The sequence below is a fragment of the Oncorhynchus tshawytscha genome, linkage group LG01 (genome assembly GCF_018296145.1).
Source record: "Oncorhynchus tshawytscha isolate Ot180627B linkage group LG01, Otsh_v2.0, whole genome shotgun sequence".
NCBI classification, from domain to species: Eukaryota; Metazoa; Chordata; class Actinopteri; order Salmoniformes; family Salmonidae; genus Oncorhynchus; species Oncorhynchus tshawytscha.
In genome coordinates this window covers 52,259,633-52,278,023 of record NC_056429.1, presented here as the reverse complement: position 1 = coordinate 52,278,023, position 18,391 = coordinate 52,259,633, and the positions used below count along the sequence as shown (strand labels likewise).

General features: G+C 43.3%; 1 protein-coding gene across 1 annotated transcript in view; it reads left to right on the top strand.

The window, feature by feature from the left end:
- Window positions 1–18,391, top strand: part of LOC112252996 (kinase non-catalytic C-lobe domain-containing protein 1) — a 94,223-nt gene that overhangs the window by 55,899 nt on the left and 19,933 nt on the right. Inside the window, exons 18-24 of the mRNA XM_024424851.2 lie at window positions 10,115–10,208; window positions 10,309–10,406; window positions 11,221–11,420; window positions 11,785–11,901; window positions 13,192–13,339; window positions 13,572–13,742; window positions 14,088–14,303. Coding sequence (XP_024280619.1) covers window positions 10,115–10,208; window positions 10,309–10,406; window positions 11,221–11,420; window positions 11,785–11,901; window positions 13,192–13,339; window positions 13,572–13,742; window positions 14,088–14,303 — 1,044 coding nt within the window. The remainder of the gene's footprint in view (window positions 1–10,114; window positions 10,209–10,308; window positions 10,407–11,220; window positions 11,421–11,784; window positions 11,902–13,191; window positions 13,340–13,571; window positions 13,743–14,087; window positions 14,304–18,391) is intronic.

Below are 18,391 nucleotides of genomic sequence, written 5' to 3'. Positions count from 1 at the left end.
AGTTGCTGAAACTTGGCTAGCTCTCACCAGAAGGCTTGGCTAACCTAGCTATCTTGCTGGAAAGCTTGCTATACCTCTACAACTGGCTTTTCTCCTGGTGAGGTAAAATCGCTAGCTCTCCTCTCTCTCGTTTAGTTCGACCCATATCCCCGTGTGTCGTGTTGACTAGACTGTCCGTCCTTAGCTTCACAGCTTGACAGCCGAGAGAAACGCTTTGTTCATCAAGAGACAAAGAAAGCATGAGCTTTCTCCGGCTAGCATTGTACTAACTAGCTAGGCTATTAGCTCATGAGTTGAACGCTAGCTAGCTTTGCACGAGAACTATGGCAAAAGTTAATCTCATAGCCATGGAGCCTGCTACAAAGAGCAGGACTCCTGCCCCAGCACCGGCACACCTGTGTCCATGCAAGGCTAATATTTCCGGCAAGGATACACACTCTTTGTGTGTCGCCTTCATGGGGCTTGAGGACGCAGAAGCATCTCTCGCTATCCCAGAGTCGTGTGCATTTTAGGGCACAGCCTTATGAGTGTCCTCAAACGGCGAGCGCGCAGAGCAGCCCCTAAACCAGACTCGTCGCCAGTACAGCCTCCGGGTTGCAGGCTACCCAGCCCTCCTGGGATGAGGTTTTGGACTATCTCTGTCCTCCGTTTCAGACAGAAGCAGCGTAGGCGGGGTCTTGGATATTCGCAATGGAGGAGGAATACGAACTCCTCAAAGCCAGCGGGGAAAAAGAGGAAGCCCAACCCCATAGCACGAGGCCCTCTTCCTCACTTAGCGGAGCATCTGCATTCAATGAAAAGATTCGGGATTGTCGATGTTTGCAAACGGGCAGCGTCCAGGCTCTGTATTGACTGGCCTGCAACCATGGGGGGTGGCAGCACATAGCGGGATTGGATCGATGGGAGGAAGCTCCCCTCTCGCACCATCCTGGGGAAGTAACTACTCCCAGCGGTCCCAGCTTGGGACAAGTCCCTGTCCAGTAAATTCCTAACCTGACACTTTGTAAGCATTGATTTTCAGGGCATGGAGGAGACCGACTTCGGCAAGCCGCCGGTGGTCGAGCTGTCATTGGCTAGCCACCTCAACCCCAATGCCTCGCTACAGCCGGCACTACTCTCCCTGGAAAGATGGAGCACTTTCACCTCCTCCTTATTCCAGAAGTGTCTGCGGCACATTCAGTGAAGGCCTTTAAACGTAACATCCCTGCTGCTGGCTTACCAGGTTGACTTGCTACAAGAGATGGGCAATCTCTTGGTCAAAAACACAGCCGACCACAGACTTTGAGATGAGATGTGTGTGGTTACAGATCTCAACTCCCAGAAGTGCCATTCAAAGCTGCGTGCACTCCAGGAGCAACTTGTCCAGCTTGTCAGACAAGGAGAAAACAGACTTCCTGCAATTCCTGCCAAGTCCTTCCCCTGGAGGTGAGAAAGGGTGCCCGACATAGGAGTAAGTTCCCAGCAGCAGAGATGGACAGTGCACAGCTCTCACAATGTCCTGGCCTGTCCTCTCTCTGGTGGAGCACAGACACCCCCCCCCCATCACAACGGGGGAGAGGCACATATGTGCTCCTAACACCCGACCCCTTGTGCAGCGACTCATTCCTATGCGTATGGAGGGGGCTCACTCTTCCTCTAAGTGCCCTCCATGTCACAGCTCTGCCTTTGGCTCTTCTCTAAGTAGCTGAGGTAGGAAGACAATTTGTCAGTCGCCACCAAACAGTGTCTCCAATCCCAGCATCTAGCCAAGGGCAAGAAAATGTAACAAAAGGGCAGCACTAGTGAGTGAGAGTCATCTAACTTTGTGCAACTTGTCGCAAGAGCAGGGCACTGACACGCATGCGCAGTCCAGCCCTGAGCATTGACCACAGTTATAAAGGGGTACAGACGACTTCAGCTGACCATGAACCCATCCATTTAAAAAAAATGTTTACCCCTTTTTCTCCCCAATTTTCGTGGTATTCAATTGGTAGTTAGTCTTGTCCCATCGCTGCAACTCCCATACGGACTTGGGAGAGGCGAAGGTCGGGAACTGCTTCTTGACACAATGCCCGCTTAACCTGGAAGCCAGCCGCACCGATTTGTCAGAGGAAACACTGTACACCTGGCGACCATGTCAGCGTGCATGGCGCTCGGCCTGCCACGAGTCGCTAGTGCACAATGGGACAAGAACATCCCTGCAGACCAAACCCTCCCTTTAACCCAGACGACGCTGGGCCAATTGTGCGCCACCCCATGGGTCTCCTGGTTGTGGCCGCTGTGACAGAACCTGGACTCGAACCAGTGCCTTGACCACTGTGTCACTCGGGAGTCCTTAACACACCCGTTTTTAACTGGACTTTAACTTCAACAGCAAGTGGCGACTCAGTTCGCATGGGAGAGGAGAAAACCTCTCTATTGAGCAACAGGTCAATCAGAGTAATACCAGTGTCAGAATACTTTGTCGGCTTCTATTCCCGGCAGTTCCTGGTTCCTGGGTGGGGGGGTCTCGCTTCGCCCAATGTGAAGTCTCGCTTCACTTGTCAAGGTGACTAATTCACCTCAGTCGACCAACTGAACACTTATTTTCACATAAGCTTTCTGTCATCACATAAGCAATCTGTCGTCATACCTGCGTTGCTCCATGACACAGGAGCAAGCGGTACAAGTCACAGCCTCCCTTGTAACCCCCCTCATCAAGTAAGGGTTCAAGATCAACCAAATAAAAAGGTTTTTAATGCCGAGACAGAGAATAGAATATCCAGAAGTCAAGCTGGTTTTTCTCTCCTATCGTACCATATTATCTGACGATCGCATCATGTTGTTCCGACAGTGCCTCTCCCTGTTCCACAGGAGGTGCTCGGTCACGCTCAGTCCCTAAGTGTGGGGATTGATGGCATCCACCATATCAGTAGCACAGATGGGTCTACTGAGGATGAGAGACCTCCAGCATTGGGTCTGTGAAAATGACGTCAACTCTATCTTTACATAACAACAACCTCAGTTTGTCTCTGGGCACTCTATCATGGGAGGAGCCCCTTGATATTTGTTCCTGGCACTCGCCTGGGGGCAGTGTCAACGAGGAAGGTGGTGACGACAGGTGCACCACTCACAGGAGGGGGTGCAGCCTACGAGGAAAGAGCTTTAGACAGGTTGTGGTTCCCACAGCCCCTCCTCCTCAGTCAAACCACCTTGAGCTGCTGATAGTGTTCCACTCAGTGAAACACTTTCAGTCCTTCCTTCGAGATTGTCATATCCTGATCAGGACAGACAATACAACCGTGGTAGCATACATCAACTGCCAAAGTGGCACTCACGCTCTGCATCTACACAGGGAGCAGAGCACACCTACTCTTCCTACGCGCAACTCAGGTCCCAGGCCTACTAACTGTGGAAATGGACTTGATGTACAGAGGGAATTTTCTATACGGGGACCGGAGACCCCCTAAGAGGTGAACCAGATCTGGGAGGATCACAGTCAAGCCACCATAGATCTCTTTGCATCACAACACTGAGTGTCGTTTTCTGCGCTGGTAAAAACAAACGCACACCTCGGCTAGGAGTGCGGCTCTGCGTTTTCCCTCCCCTATGTCCAATACTCCACACTCAAATCAAATCTAATTTTGTTGGACACATACACGTGTTTAGCAGATGTTATTGCGGGTGTAGCGAAATGCTTGTGCTTTTAGTTCCGACAGTGCAGTAATATCTAACAAGTAATATGTAACAATTTCACAACAAATACCTAATACACACAAATCTAAGTAAAGGAATGGAATTAAGAAAATATAAATATATGGATGAACAATGTTACAGCGGCATAGACTAAGATGAAGTAGATAGTATAGAATACAGTATATACCGTTCAAAAGTTTGGGGTCACTTGTGCACCGGGGCCTCCCACTCCTCTTTCTATTCTGGTTAGAGCCAGTTTCCGCTGTTCTGTGAAGGGAGTAGTACACAGCATTGTACGAGATCTTCAGTTTCATGGCAATTTCTCACATGGAATAGCCTTCATTTCTCAAAATAGCAATAGACTGACGAGTTTCAGAAGAAAGTGCTTTGTTTCTAGCCATTTTGAGCCCGTAATCAAACCCACAAATGCTGATGTTCCAGATACTCCACTAGTCTAAAGAAGGCCAGCTGTATTTCTTATTTAATCAGGACAACAGTTTTCAGCTCTGCTAACATAATTGCAAAAGGCTTTTCTAATGATCAATTCACCTTTTAAATTATAAACTTGGATTAGCTAACACAACGTGCCATTGCAACACAGGAGTGATGGTTGCTGATAATGGCCTCTGTACGCCAATGTAGATATTCCATAAAAAATCTGTCCTTTCCAGCTACAATAGTCATTTACAACATTAACAATGTCTACACTGTATTTCTGATCAATTTGATGTTATTTTAATCGACTAAAAAATGCTATTCTTTCAAAAACAAGGACATTTCTAAGTGACCCCAAACATTTGAACGGTAGTGTACATATGAGATAATAATGTTTACATATCTTGCATTACTCAAAGTGACATTATTAATGTGGGGTGAACAGGCAGTGGCTCGGGTGGTTGTTGTCCTTGATGATCTTTTTGGCCTTCCTGTGACATCGGGTACTGTATGTGTCCTGAGGGCAGGTAGTTAGCCCCCGGTGATGTGTTGTGCAGACCGCACCACCCTGTGGAGAGCCCTGCAGTTGTGGGCGGTGCAGTTGCTGTACCAGGCGGTGATACAGCCCGACAGGATGCTTTCAATTGTGCATCTGTAAAAGTTTGTGAGTGTTTTAGGTGACAAGACAAATTTATTCAGCCTCCTGAGGTTGAAGAGGCGCTGTTGCGCCTTCTTCACCACACTGTCTGCGTGCGTGGACCATTTCAGTTTGTCAGTGATATGTACGCCAAGGAACTTAAAACTTTCCACCTTCTCCAGTGCTGTCCCATCGATGTGGATGGGGGGGTGCTCTCTCTGCTGTTTCTTGTAGTCCACAATCAGCTCCTTTTTTTGTTGTAAGATATGTAAACGTTATCCTCAAAGCGGGCAAAGAACTTGTTTAGCTTGTCTGGAAGCAAGACGACGGTGTCCACGACATGGCTGGATTTCCTTTTGTAGTCCGGGATTTTCTGTAGACCCTGCCACATATGTCTTGTGTCTGAGCCATTGAATTGCGACTCCACTTTTGTCTCTATATTGACGTTTTGCCTGTTTGATTGCCTTGTGGAGGGAATGACTACTCTCTTCGTATTCTGCCATATTCCCAGTCACTTTGCCATGGGTAAATGCTGTGTTTTAAGCTTTCAGTTTTGTGCTAATACTGCCATCTATCCACAGTTTCTGGTTAGGGTAGGTTTTAATAGTCACAGTGGGTACAACATCTCCCATACACTTCTTGATGAAATCAGTCACCGTTTCAGTATACATGTCAATATTAACCTTGGAAGCTACCCAGAACATATCCCAGTCCGCATGATCAAAACAGTCTTGAAGCGTGGATTCCGATTGGTCAGACCAGCATTGAATAGCACGGGTACTTCCTGTTTGAGTTTCTGCCTCTAGGAAGGGAGGAGCAAAATGTAGTTGTGGTCATATTTGCTGAAAGGAGGGTGGGGGAGGACCTTGTATGCATCCCGGAAGTTGGAATAACAATGGTTGAGTGTTTTTCCAGCGAGATTACTACAGTCGATATGCTGATAGAATTTAGGTAGCCTTTTCCTCACATTTGCTTTGTTAAAATCCCCAGTTACAATAAATGCAGCCTCAGGATATATGGTTTCAAGATTTCATAATGTCCAGTGAAGTTCCTTGAGAGCCGTCGTGGTATCAGCTTGAGGGGGGGATATACGCGGCTGTGACAATAACCAAAGACATAATATGGTCGGCATTTGATCAGAGCGAGTGACCAAGGCTTATCCCTCAATCTGGTAGCCCCTCTAGAGTCAGAGAAACTAATGTTACGCAGAGTCCTGATGACCCAAGCAAATGGAAAGATTTTCCATCCTAACCCAGTAAACATGTTCCTCCGGGTCTGGCCCGAGAAAGGATGAATCTGAATGCAACAGGCTTTGAGGCTAGTGTAAGAGCCCCTTCTACATGCTCACTGTATTGAATCAAGTGGTGTGTTTTTGAGAAGTGGTGTGACCAGAGACAGATACAGTTGAAGTCGGAAGTTTAAATACACTTAGCCAAGTACATTTAAACTCAGTTTTTCACAATTCCTGACATTTAATCCTCATAAAACTCCCTGTTATAGGTAAGTTAGAATCACCACTTTATTTTAAGAATGTGAAATGTCAGAATAATAGTAGAGAGTGATTTATTTAAGCTTTTATTTCTTTCATCACATTCCCAGTGGGTCAGAAGTTTACATACACTCAATTAGTATTTGGTAGCATTGCCTTTAAATTATTTAACTTGGGTGAAATGTTTCAGGTAGGCTTCCACAAGCTTCCCACAATAAGTTGGGTGAATTTTGGCCCATTCCTCCTGACAGAGCTGGTGTAACTAAGTCAGGTTTGTATGACTCCTTGCTCTCACATGCTTTTTCAGTTCTGCCCACAAATGTTCTATAGGCTTGAGGTGAGTGCTTTCTGATGGTCACTCTAATACCTTGACTTTGTTGTCCTTAAGCCATTTTGCCACAACTTTGGAAGTATGCTTGGGGTCATTGTCCATTTGGAAGAACCATTTACGACCAAGCTTTAACTTCCTGACTGATGTCTTGAGATGTTGCTTCAATATATCCACATAATTTTCTTTAGCCATTGATGCCATCTATTTTATTAACTGCACCAGTCCCTCCTGCAGCAATGCACCCCCAACAACAAGATGCTGCCACCCCCGTGCTTCACGGTTGGGATGGTGTTCTTCAGCTTGCAAGCCTCCCCCTTTTTCCTCCAAACATAACGATGGTCATTATGGCCAAATAGTTCTATTTTTGTTTCATCAGACCAGAGGACATTCCTCCAAAAAGTACAATCTTTGTCCCCATGTGCAGTTGCAAACCGTTGTCTGGCTTTTTTATGGCGGATTTGGAGCAGTGGCTTCTTCCTTGCTGAGCGGCCTTTCAGGTTATGTTGATAGGACTCGTTGTAGATATAGATACTTTTGTATCTGTTTCCTCCAGCTCTTTCACAAGGTCCTTTGCTGTTGTTCTAGGATTGATTTGCACTTTTTGCACCAAAGTACATTCATCTCTAGGAGACAGAACTCATCTACTTTCTGAGCGGTATGACGGCTGCATGGTCCCATGGTGTTAATACTTGCATACTATTGTTTGTACAGATGAACGTGGTACCTTCAGGTGTTTGGAAATTGCTCCCAAGAATGAACCAGACTTGTGGAGGTCTACAATTTATTTTTCTGTCTTGGCTGATTTCTTTTTATTTTCCCATGATGTCAAGTAAAGAGGCACTGAGTTTGAAGGCAGGCCTTGAAATACATCCACAGGTACACCTCCACTTGACTCAAATTATGTCAATTAGCTTATCAGAAGCTTCTAAAGCCATGCCATCATTTTCTGGAATTGTCCAAGCTGTTTAAAGGCACAGTTAACTTAGTGTATGTAAACTTCTCACCCACAGTGAATTTTAAGTGAAATAATCTGTCTGTAAACAATTGTTGTAAAAATTACTTGTCATGCACAAAGTAAATGTACTAACCGACTTGCAAAAACTATAGTTTGTTAACAAGAAATTTGTGGAGTGGTTGAAAAACTAGTTTTAATGACTCCAACCTATGTGTATGTAAACTTCCGACTTCAACTGTAATTCCTTACCAGTGCTTTGTATCATGATTTGATGCTTTTTGCAAGACCTTTTGGACAGAGGGAAAGCTTTCTCCACTACAATGGTCTGTTTAGCCGCTATCTCGGTCTGCCATATAGGCTTATACAAGATCATAGCACCCTCTGTTATGTCGTTTTATGAGGGGAACAAGTTGCTTACGCCCAGTTTCCAAACCTTTAGGCCCATCTTGGGACCTGTTAATTGTGTTTGAGGCTATTTCACAGCAACCGCTGGAAATCATGGAGATGAAATATCTTTTGTATAAACTGCTTTACTGATTTCCCTTACGTTGCAAAGCGGAATTGTCTCGCCTTAGAGCTTGTGGTTTTCCACCCGTCGCCCTTCACACCATTTATGTCCAGTACTCGCGTTGTGCATTTACTTGGATAGATATAGAGCACTACGCAAGAGCGACCAGCTCTTTGTTTCCTGGGTTCCCCCCTCAAGGCTCAATGACTATCCCATCGGATAGTGGAGGCTATTATATTGGCTTGTAATAGCAAAGGCTTACAGCCCCTGGAGGGCCTGAGTGCTCATTCCATCAGAGGCGTGGCTACCTCTTTGGCACTGTTTAAAGGTATTTGGGATATGGCTTGTTGGGCTACCCTTCATACTTTTATTAAGTTTTACCGACTGGATGTCACTGCACCTTTGTTGGTGCATGATGTCCTCAGTGTCAAAGTCTCTGAGGGAGGAATGTGTTGGATGACTAGCTGTGTTCGAAAGGCATGTCTATGATACGAGCGTTGGCCATAAACCAGAAGTGATACATCTCAACAAATATTTGAAATAGAACGCAAGGTTAATTTCCTAACCCCAGTTATATGATATGTTACTCACCACTTGGATTCGGTCTTAGGTAGCAACATTTGAAATGTTGTTTTATACATTGGATAAAAGTAGAGACTCAGAGCTACAAAATGGTATATCATACACTGCATTTTTGAGGAACAATGGGAAAGTAATTCTGCTTTGAAAGTTGATAAACTTGTAAACTCACTTTTGAGAAAATGGCCTTTGAATGTTTTAGTATCTAGTGAGGAGCTCTTTGTCTACACCCATTCTACATTGTTCACACCCTCTTAAGCTTTAGCCCCACCCATCTCATTTTGCGTTCAGAGTGCACACTTGATGCTCTGGCCGATGATTTGTTTACCTATGGACAACATGAAAACAGCCTAACCAGCAAGGTTGGCAACAATTTCATTACGCTTTTTTGCAGACGTTTACCAACACCGGTCATATTCAATTTGTGTTGTACACTTTAGATTAAGACATGTAGCTAGCTAGCTAAACAATTAACCTAGCTAGGTAAACATTGTGTAAGATCACCCACGTTGCGTTAACGTTGGCTAACGAGCCATCCAGCTAACGTTAGCTAGTTAAACAACAATGAACACAGTGCTAAATCATGTCGTTACTACCCTGCATGAATATGCTGGGAGCTAACATTAGGCTCTAGCTAGAAAAGCAAATTGCTCTAGGATACAAATAATAGCGTCAGCTAGGAAGCCAGACAGCTAATGTTAGCTAGCTAGCTAACAGTACACTTTAGCTACAAATGAAACCACTTTCTGTCAAAATTAGAAATGTTTAATATCTGAAAATGTAGCTAGCTAACAATAGACTATCTTACCTGTATACGTCATCTACATACGTCTCCCTGTCACCAATGCCATGCCACGGTTGCCCTTAGTTTGAAGATGTAATCTGGAGACGTGTTTTCTCCATCTCTTTAGCTATCATACTCTATTCCACTTATTTCAAAACTTGATCCTCCAGAAAGTGGAGAGCATCACTTTTGCAGCTCCACTACACAATACATTCGACAGATTACCAACACAGACTGACCAACTCAAATAGACAGAAGCCCGCTATATGGCAGACCAATCCGCACTACTCTCTCGGCATGTCCAGCCCACTCATTATCTCAGCCAATCATGGCTAGTGGGAAGGCTGCTGACTTTTTCCGTGGCTAAACCAACAAGGCTCGTAATTTAATGATTTTATTCATATTTACAGGTGGCATACATGTTTGTTATTAAGGCACATGAAAGTTCACATGTTCGAGAAGGTATTTCTGCCAAAAAACACATTTTGATAAACAAAAATCTATTTTACGTTCAAACGGCTCTCCTGTGAAGTCGTGACTTGCGACATACACCTAGTTTCCTGAATCGGGTCATACAGTATATGAGTGAGATGTATCACCACATTTCCGTTCTCGCAGTGCGCAAGGAAGAGAGATGTTTTGCGAATGACTAGTGGGTGGGCGAGTGGCGCCTTATAGAGTGTGTGATCTGAATGGCTTGGTGTCTACTTTATATTTTATGTATTGCATTTTCTCCTTGTAGGAGCTTCAACAGCAGCGCATGATCGAGATGAAGAATCTGAAAAAGACCAGAAATTTCTACCAAAAGCTGCTCCACCAAGAGAGAAAAAATAAAGGTACAAATCAATCCCTCATCACTTTTATATTCCCAATGTCTACTATTGGTTGATAAATAGAGAAAGAAATGCAATATGTCTATGTGTTTTTCTTCTGAAGGTTCGGAGGCTAGATTGATGCTGTCCAAACTCAAGGTCCAGTTTGAGGAGTTGAGGTCCAAAGTGGAGTTCCTAGACTGTGTAAAGAAATATCTTGAGGTGCGGACAGGTTGAACAGATGATTTTTTAATTCACGTTAAAGAGCCGGCTCATTTGACTCCCCAACAGCTCTTAGTTAAAACAAAATATGCTTAAAAATCAACCTACAACCATGAAAAAATTGCAAATCTCCAATGTAAAGCCTAAATGCTTTTTTTTACCTGGCCATCTAATTATTAGATGGCCTGCAAAAATAAATAAAAATAATTTTAAAAACGCACTGAAACAATCTACGTGGACCAGATTGATCTGCTCTCCCCACTATTTATTGTTTTGCAGTGAGGATTCACCCTCTTTAGAGAATTACTTTGTAAGTTATCTGGAGAAAAACGTTGTTTTAAGCTATAAAAACGGTAGTAGCAGTATACATATCAGGGAGCGAATGACCCATCATTAGATTGTTAATAAACACAATAATAAAACCTATGGAATTTTAACAATATAATATGGCTATTAAACCAGAATAAAAAAACATGTATGGTTCTACAAAGAACCTTTGAGATTTATAGAACCATTCTCCATTAAATGTTTATAAAGTAGCATATTCTATACAGCCCCAAAAAGGGTTGTGACCATAGCGGAGTATAGAACCTTTTTTTATGTTTTTTTAGAGAACCTTAGGAAAGTGTTCTTTACAGCAACATACAGGTTCCATTTAGAACCTTATAAGCATGGTTCTTTATAGAACTTTTAAAAAAGTTCCATATAGCACTAAAAGGTTTTCCGCTATGGTTGCAAGCCACATAACCCTTATTTGGCACTCTATGGAACCATTTGTTTTTAGTGTGCATCTCTGCCTGGTTGGTTTGGTCAGGTTCTGAGTGTGGATCAGTGGGGTATGGATATGTCCCTCCTCCCCTCCCTGGCAGCATCTGGTCCAGGGAGCCCTCTGGATCTCCAGCCCTCAGAGGAGCCTGCCGTGCTGGGATTGGTATCTTTGTCTGGGGCAGAGAGAGGGAAGAGCAGCCTGCAGGCCGCCACACCCCTGGGTCTCATGTCCTACCTCTATGCCAGGTAACACTAATGCACTATATATTAGCTTACATTAACACGTTTAGGTTACAGTAAAACATGAACTATTAAACCCATGAGTGTGATTAACAGTGTATCAGCACGTATGGTTTAAATAGTGTCCCTCTAGTGGACAATGTGTTATTAATCTGAGCACCACATTTTACTGTCCACCATCATGCCTATGATTGCTGAGAACATTTTACATGATATCCTACATATGGCACAAAGAGACATTTCTGTTTATTTAGATTTGTGCCCAAATGTGTTTCATTGTGATTTGTCCTAATTCTTCTAGACATGTTGTGTAGTGAGATCACATTCAACAGATACCAAACTAAACTCTGTGTTCTATCTCATTTGACAGAAATGCTCTATTGGAGGGCTACATCCAACAGTTCCTGTACACATACCGCTATTTCTGCACCCCTCAAGAACTCCTTCAGTTCCTGATGGAAAAATTCACCAGTGCTGTAGCAGCAGGGTATGTAAGGCTACTGTAGCAGAAATAAAAGACAGACAGACATAAAACACAAATTAATTTCATGCTCTTTGGATGGTGTCCGTTCTAGTCATTCTATTTCTATGGTTATTTGATTCTGTGGAATTATAATGTCTGGTCAAGTAATTCTGGTTCTATGTTAAAATGTTAATTGAGATAATATAATTGGCATTTGTCAGAAACAATAAGAAAATGAAGGGCCACTTGTATAAAAAAACAAAAACAAAGTGACTATAACTGTCAAGTAAGAAAACTGTAAACATGGGCCTGTATAAATGAGGATCACATTTTTGTTCACATAAAATTATATTGGCATGAAAGCTACCTTTTTAAAAATTTTACCCCCCTTTTTCTCCCCAATTTCGTTGTATCCAATTATTAGTAGTTACTATATTGTCTCAACACTACAACTCCCGTACGGGCTCGGGAGAGACGAAGGTCGAAAGCCATGCGTCCTCTGAAACACAACCCAATCAAGCCCGCCGCACCAATGTGTCGGAGGAAACACCGTGCTCCTGGCGACCTTGGTTAGCGTTGCACTGTGCCCTGCCCGCCACAGGAGTCGCTGGTGCGCGATGAGACAAGATATCCCTAAAACCCCCCACACACACACACATTCTGCAGCGATACGCCATCCCATCTGGTTTGTTCTTAGTGGGAACCACACATGGAGGGAGTCTATTCTACATAGTTTTAACTCCGGAAACGGACAATAGCGACGCCAGCTTGATGGGGTTCTGGTCTGGAATAGATAAGAACAAAAAATTTGCACCCCTTGGAATGAATTGAGAAACGCTGCTCTACAGGAAGTTGGGTTCTGGGCTGGATGGATAGCTGGAGAGAGAGTTGCAGGCTCATGTCTAGCACAGAGAGGGAGAGCGATAGGCTACAGTCACACATTTATTTCTTACTACAGTAGCGTTGGTCTCCAAACATGCAATGATGTCGAATAATCCAAGCCCAGGCCCAAATCAGTTCTCAGAATATCAGGCGTGACCCTGGATGAAAATCAAAAATCAAAACTTCCAGAGGAATTCTGAAAAATAACTGTCCTGAATTTATTTTACTCTTTTGTAAAAATGACAGCTTTTTTAATCTCTCAAAAACCACAACTGAGCTATGTCCGAGAGAGTAAAAGTATGCCAAACATTTAAATATATTAGGCTCGAATATAGCTAAATTTAATTTTTCACCTCATAATCTGTGAAATTTGAATGTCAGGTCTAGTAATTATATTTCTGCTGTTATTTGTGGTTATCCTTTTTCTACCAGAGGTGGTCCAAATGTGTCAGGGGACCGTGCTAAGGTGTACCACCGGAGTCTGGATGTGCTGCAAACCTGGCTGACTGACTGCAGACTGGTGGACTTCAGCCCCAAGTCCATCCTGCTGATCACACTGGAAAACTTCCTCACCAATGAAGTAATTAAAGATCAATCATCAATTAAATGACAAAGCAATCGAATGATAAAACCAATCACTCAAGCAAGTCAATTCATCATTAAATAAATGTCTCAACTGACCAGCTAAATCTGTAGCAGTATAGTTGTTTTTGTTGATGTCATTGTGGTTGCTTTTGTTGTCGATTTTTCAGAGTATTTATAAATACAATACTCTTAAACAATGTTTTTGTAATGGTCTGGTTCCTATTTAGGTGTCTCCAGTAGACAGCAGAGGAGAGAGGCTTCTGACCACTCTTCAGAGCTCTCCCAGGAGGAGGTGGAGCCAAAGCTGTGGGAGCCCAATCAGCATGCAGGAAGAAGATGATACATTGTCTTCTCATACCATATGCAGAAAATCACATGTTGAGGACTCTGGAAAGAAGGTCCATATAAGCATTATTATACGTGTACTATTATGTTGGTGATGTTGTTTGTCTTACCTGAACCAAAAATCATCTGATTGGTTCAAAGTACGGGAAGTTTGTCTGGCTCAAAAGAAACCCATTTACACTAATATATATTCTGATTGAGTGGGACCATGGCTGCACCCTTGCCCAGTTATGTGACATCCATAGATTAGGGCCTACTGAATTTATTTCAATTGACTGATTTCCTTAAATGAACTGTAACTCAGCGAAATCGTTTAAATTGTTGCATATTGCGTTCATATTTTAGTTCAGTATATGTATTCATAGACGGAACCTTTCTAAGTTGATTTATCTCTGTAGAGTTTCCAGTGGAAAATATCCAGGGTGGTGGAGCCCCAGGCAACCCAGACCAAAGACCAGGCCTACTCATTAGCAGCAGCCCTGCCGCGGCCCTGCTACACCTCCCTTATGGATGACATCTCCAGTGCCTGCCTCAGAAGCGAGGAAAGACACCCTTTTAGTCAGAGTGAACACAGCGCCCAACACACGGCACAGCAACTCACTCTACTGCAGCAGGTAAACATGTGCACGCACGAACGTGCATACACACACTGACATGCACACACACACAGCGCACCAAATCATCCTGCAGCAACAGATAAACAGACTTGCACAATTTCTCCCTCTCTCATGCATTCACACTCACTAACAAACACATTGTTATTCATAGACACTGGGGGGGGGGACAAATCACTACTTTATGAACTGAAAACAAATTCACAGACCTACAGTTGAGGGTGGAAGTTTACATACACCTTAGCCAACTACATTTAAACTCAATTCATGACATTTAATCCTAGTAAAAATTCCCTGTCTTAGGTCAGTTAGGATCACCACTTTATTTTAAGAAATGTCAGAATAATAGTAGAGAGAATGATTTATTTCAGATTTGATTTCTTTCATCACATTCCCAGTGGGTCAGAAGTTCACATACACTCAATTAGTATTTGGTAGCATTGCCTTTAAATGGTTTAACTTGAGTAAAACGTTTCAGGTAGCCTTCCACAAGCTTCCCACAATAAGTTGGGTGAATTTTGGCCCATTCCTCCTGACAGAGCTGGTGTAACTGAGTCAGGTTTGTAGGCCTCCTTACTCGCACACGCATTTTCAGTTCTGCCCACAAATGTTCTATAGGATTGAGGTCAGGGCTTTGTGATGGCCACTCCAATACCTTGACTTTGTTCTCCTTAAGCCATTTTGCCACAACATTGGATGTATGCTTGGGGTCATTGTCCATTTGGAAGACCCATTTGCGACCAAGCTTTAACTTCCTAACTGATGTCTTCAGATGCTGCTTCAATATATCCACATAATTTTCCTGCCTCATGATGCCATCTATTTTGTGAAGTGCACCAGTCCCCCCTGCAGCAAAGCACCACCACAACATGATGCTGCCACCCCCGTGCTTCACGGTTGGTATGGTGTTTTTCAGCTTGCAAGCCTCCCCCTTTTTCCTCCTAACATAACGATGGTCATTATGGCCAAACAGTTCTATTTTTAATTTCCTCAGACCCGAAGACATTTCTCCAAAAAGTATGATCTTTGTCCCCATGTGCAGTTGCAAACCGTAGTCTGGCTTTTTATGGCAGTTATGAAGCAGTGGCTTCTTCCTTGCTGAGCGGCCTTTCATGTTATGTCGAAATAGGACTCGTTTTACTGTGGATATAGATACTTTTGTATCTGTTTCCTCCAGCATCTTCACAAGGTCATTTGCTGCTGTTCTGGGATTGATTTGCACTTTTCGCACCAAAGTACGTTAATCTTTACTGCCCTCCCAAGCAAAAAGGCAGTAACTGCTCATTTGGTCGAAAATGAGTTAATGTCATTTTTGTTACATTAAATGCATGCTTAATCATGTGGACAAGTATCCTGCCTCGTATTGTGTTTTGGAGAGAATGGGGGTCGTATTAGCAGTATCTGCAAAAAAGTTACTGTGAAACCAAGGTAAGTGGCAGTAACTGCCTTTTAGCTTGTTTTCAACCTGCCCTTGGCTGCAGTTACTGCGTTTTACCTTGGTTTCATATAATTTTATTCTGATAGTGATGCAATCGAACCTGTATGACACTGACTGACAGCTACACACACACATACAATGCTAATCTAGGGATACAACACCATGGCACAGCATTCCCGGGGGAAAATGATGGTTGAACTTGCTCTGAAATGCCAACATCCAGACACTGGTAAGAACTAACTAGCCAAGTAGATCTCAGATCAAAATTAATTAGCTAGCTAGCAAGCTATCTAACTAGCTAGCGAGCATAGACTAACAATGCTACCTGCTCTCATGAGAGGAGATCTGCAATTGATACTAACTTCAATCTATTAGCCATAGAATGAATTATATTCTGAAATTTCATCTGTTGGTTTCTTTGAATCAGTACAACATGCACACGATTTCTAGCCAGTGACAGCCACCTAGCTAAAACTGACGTCCCCCTACCAAAACGTCAAAATCTACCTAGCTAGCATTAGCATGAAGCAATAGATTTGTGCTACATGGTCACATAAGAGACAAATTAATATAATCGCTAGTTGTATTCTGACATTCCATGGGTTATTTGAATCTGTAACGTTACACCACACACATGACTTCTTAGCAGCTGACGGTCAGTTGGACAAACACCCCATACTGAATTGTCAAATGCCACGCACACTCGTTTTCCGGATGAGCGCACACACAGCATTGCTAGCTCATTAATTCTATATCTACTCACATGTTCAGGGTTTATGGTTCTTTTTTATATTCCAGTATTGCGTGACTGTCCCGACTGAAAGTTAAAATACCAAATTGTATCCACCACCTTTGTTGGTGGCATATGTAATTAGTACAAGCTTTGACATGCCAAATGTGTGCTCAATGTGTCTGCTTCAGTGCCATCATTACATGAATGCAGAATAAACAGTTTTGCCTGACTTCCACCAATCCCTGTGGTCTAGATGATTAGTATCCATGTGGATCAAAGTTGCCATGTGAGGGTGTATTAGGACAGTACACCCACGTCAATGCTAGGTTTTATTCCTGTTAATGTCCATCCATGTAATTTTTTTGTATTTGTAAATTTAAGAGCCTTTTTGGGAGCAGTTATGAAATGAATAGATGAACTGAATTATGACAGTGAAAATTATTATGATAATGTTTGCACAAGATAAAATCAACAAATCTACCTCTCTAGTGACGTCAATATTCGGTTCATGCATAATGACTACAAGGAGAAGAACAAAGATGCCAGCTGCGGTTACGAACATCAGCTTTATGAAGCTTGGAGAGGAGGAGTGCAAGCTCTGTTTGGTGTAGGGTCATCATCTGAAGATGGAGCACAGGGAGAATGAGGCCATGGAAACCCAAGCCTGCCAAGACAACAGCCATGCAGCACTCGAATTCAACATCCCCAACCCTGACTGCATGCAATGTAGGAAATATGAGGAAAATAAGAAGTCCGCAGGGCAGAGCAGAAGCCATTACCAGGCTGATGCACAGAAAGATTGGCCTGAGGACTGGTCTGTGAGGAGCGTTGATATGCAAAAAGTCATCATGCTCCCTCGCATGAAAGGTGTGAAAACAGCATTGTTCACAAGAAGAATCATTGCCTATCGCGAGACATTCACCACCATTGGAAAGAAGTCTCAAATGAAGAAGAAAACAATCTCAGTGGTATGGTGTGAAGGAACAGCTGGTCGGAAGGCAGAGGGGATTACTTCATCTTATGTAACAGCACTGGAGAGAGAGAGAGATGTCAAGCATGCAGTGGGTGGATAACTGCACTTCTCAAAACAAAAACGGGTGCCTCCTAACATCACTGGTGAGTGTTGTCAATGCTGACTCAACTTTGATGGAGGCCATCACCCTCAAGTTCTTTGAGCCAGGACACACCTTCATGAGTGCAGACAGTTTCCACTATGGCGTGGAACAGGAAATGAAAGCTCGACCTGGAGGTGTGGTGTACGACTTCCTCCATGTGGTCGCCACTTCCAATGCAGGCAAGGTGGAGGTGGTCGAAATGAAAAAGGAAAATATCCTGGCATGGAAAGCTGGCCATTCCATCGTCAAGCTGAAGAAGGCAGCAGCACCAAAGCTGGCAGAGATGGCTGAGATCCAGTTGAGGCGTGGATCCAGGAGCCACTTCTAAAAAGTCTTCATGAAGAAAAGGGCTTCACAGAGCTCGACTTTATCATGAAGAAAGTCACTCTAGAGACACCCTCGACACTACTTACACATGATAGAAGGATAGAAGAGTCCAAGAAGGTGGACATCATCACCAAGCTGTGTCCTCTGACGCCTGCAAATCGAAGGCAGTTCTGGAATGCCTTGGCTGTGAACAACTTTGCTAAGGATGAGGAGTGATATGGAAGAGCACTTAAGAAGTTTTACTCAAAAATGAAATGTAACTACTCAGCATTTTATCAATTTTAGCTAAATGTCATTTGGGTACTCTTATGAATATGAACATGTAAATATGTTTTAAATTTTTTTATTAGCAATCTCATGGTCATTTTTCATATTTTGTATTACTCTACGTCATACTTCTATTATGTTCCATCATTATATATTACAAGACAGGTAATCATTTCATGTAATTCAAACAATTTCAGTGCTGCTTTTC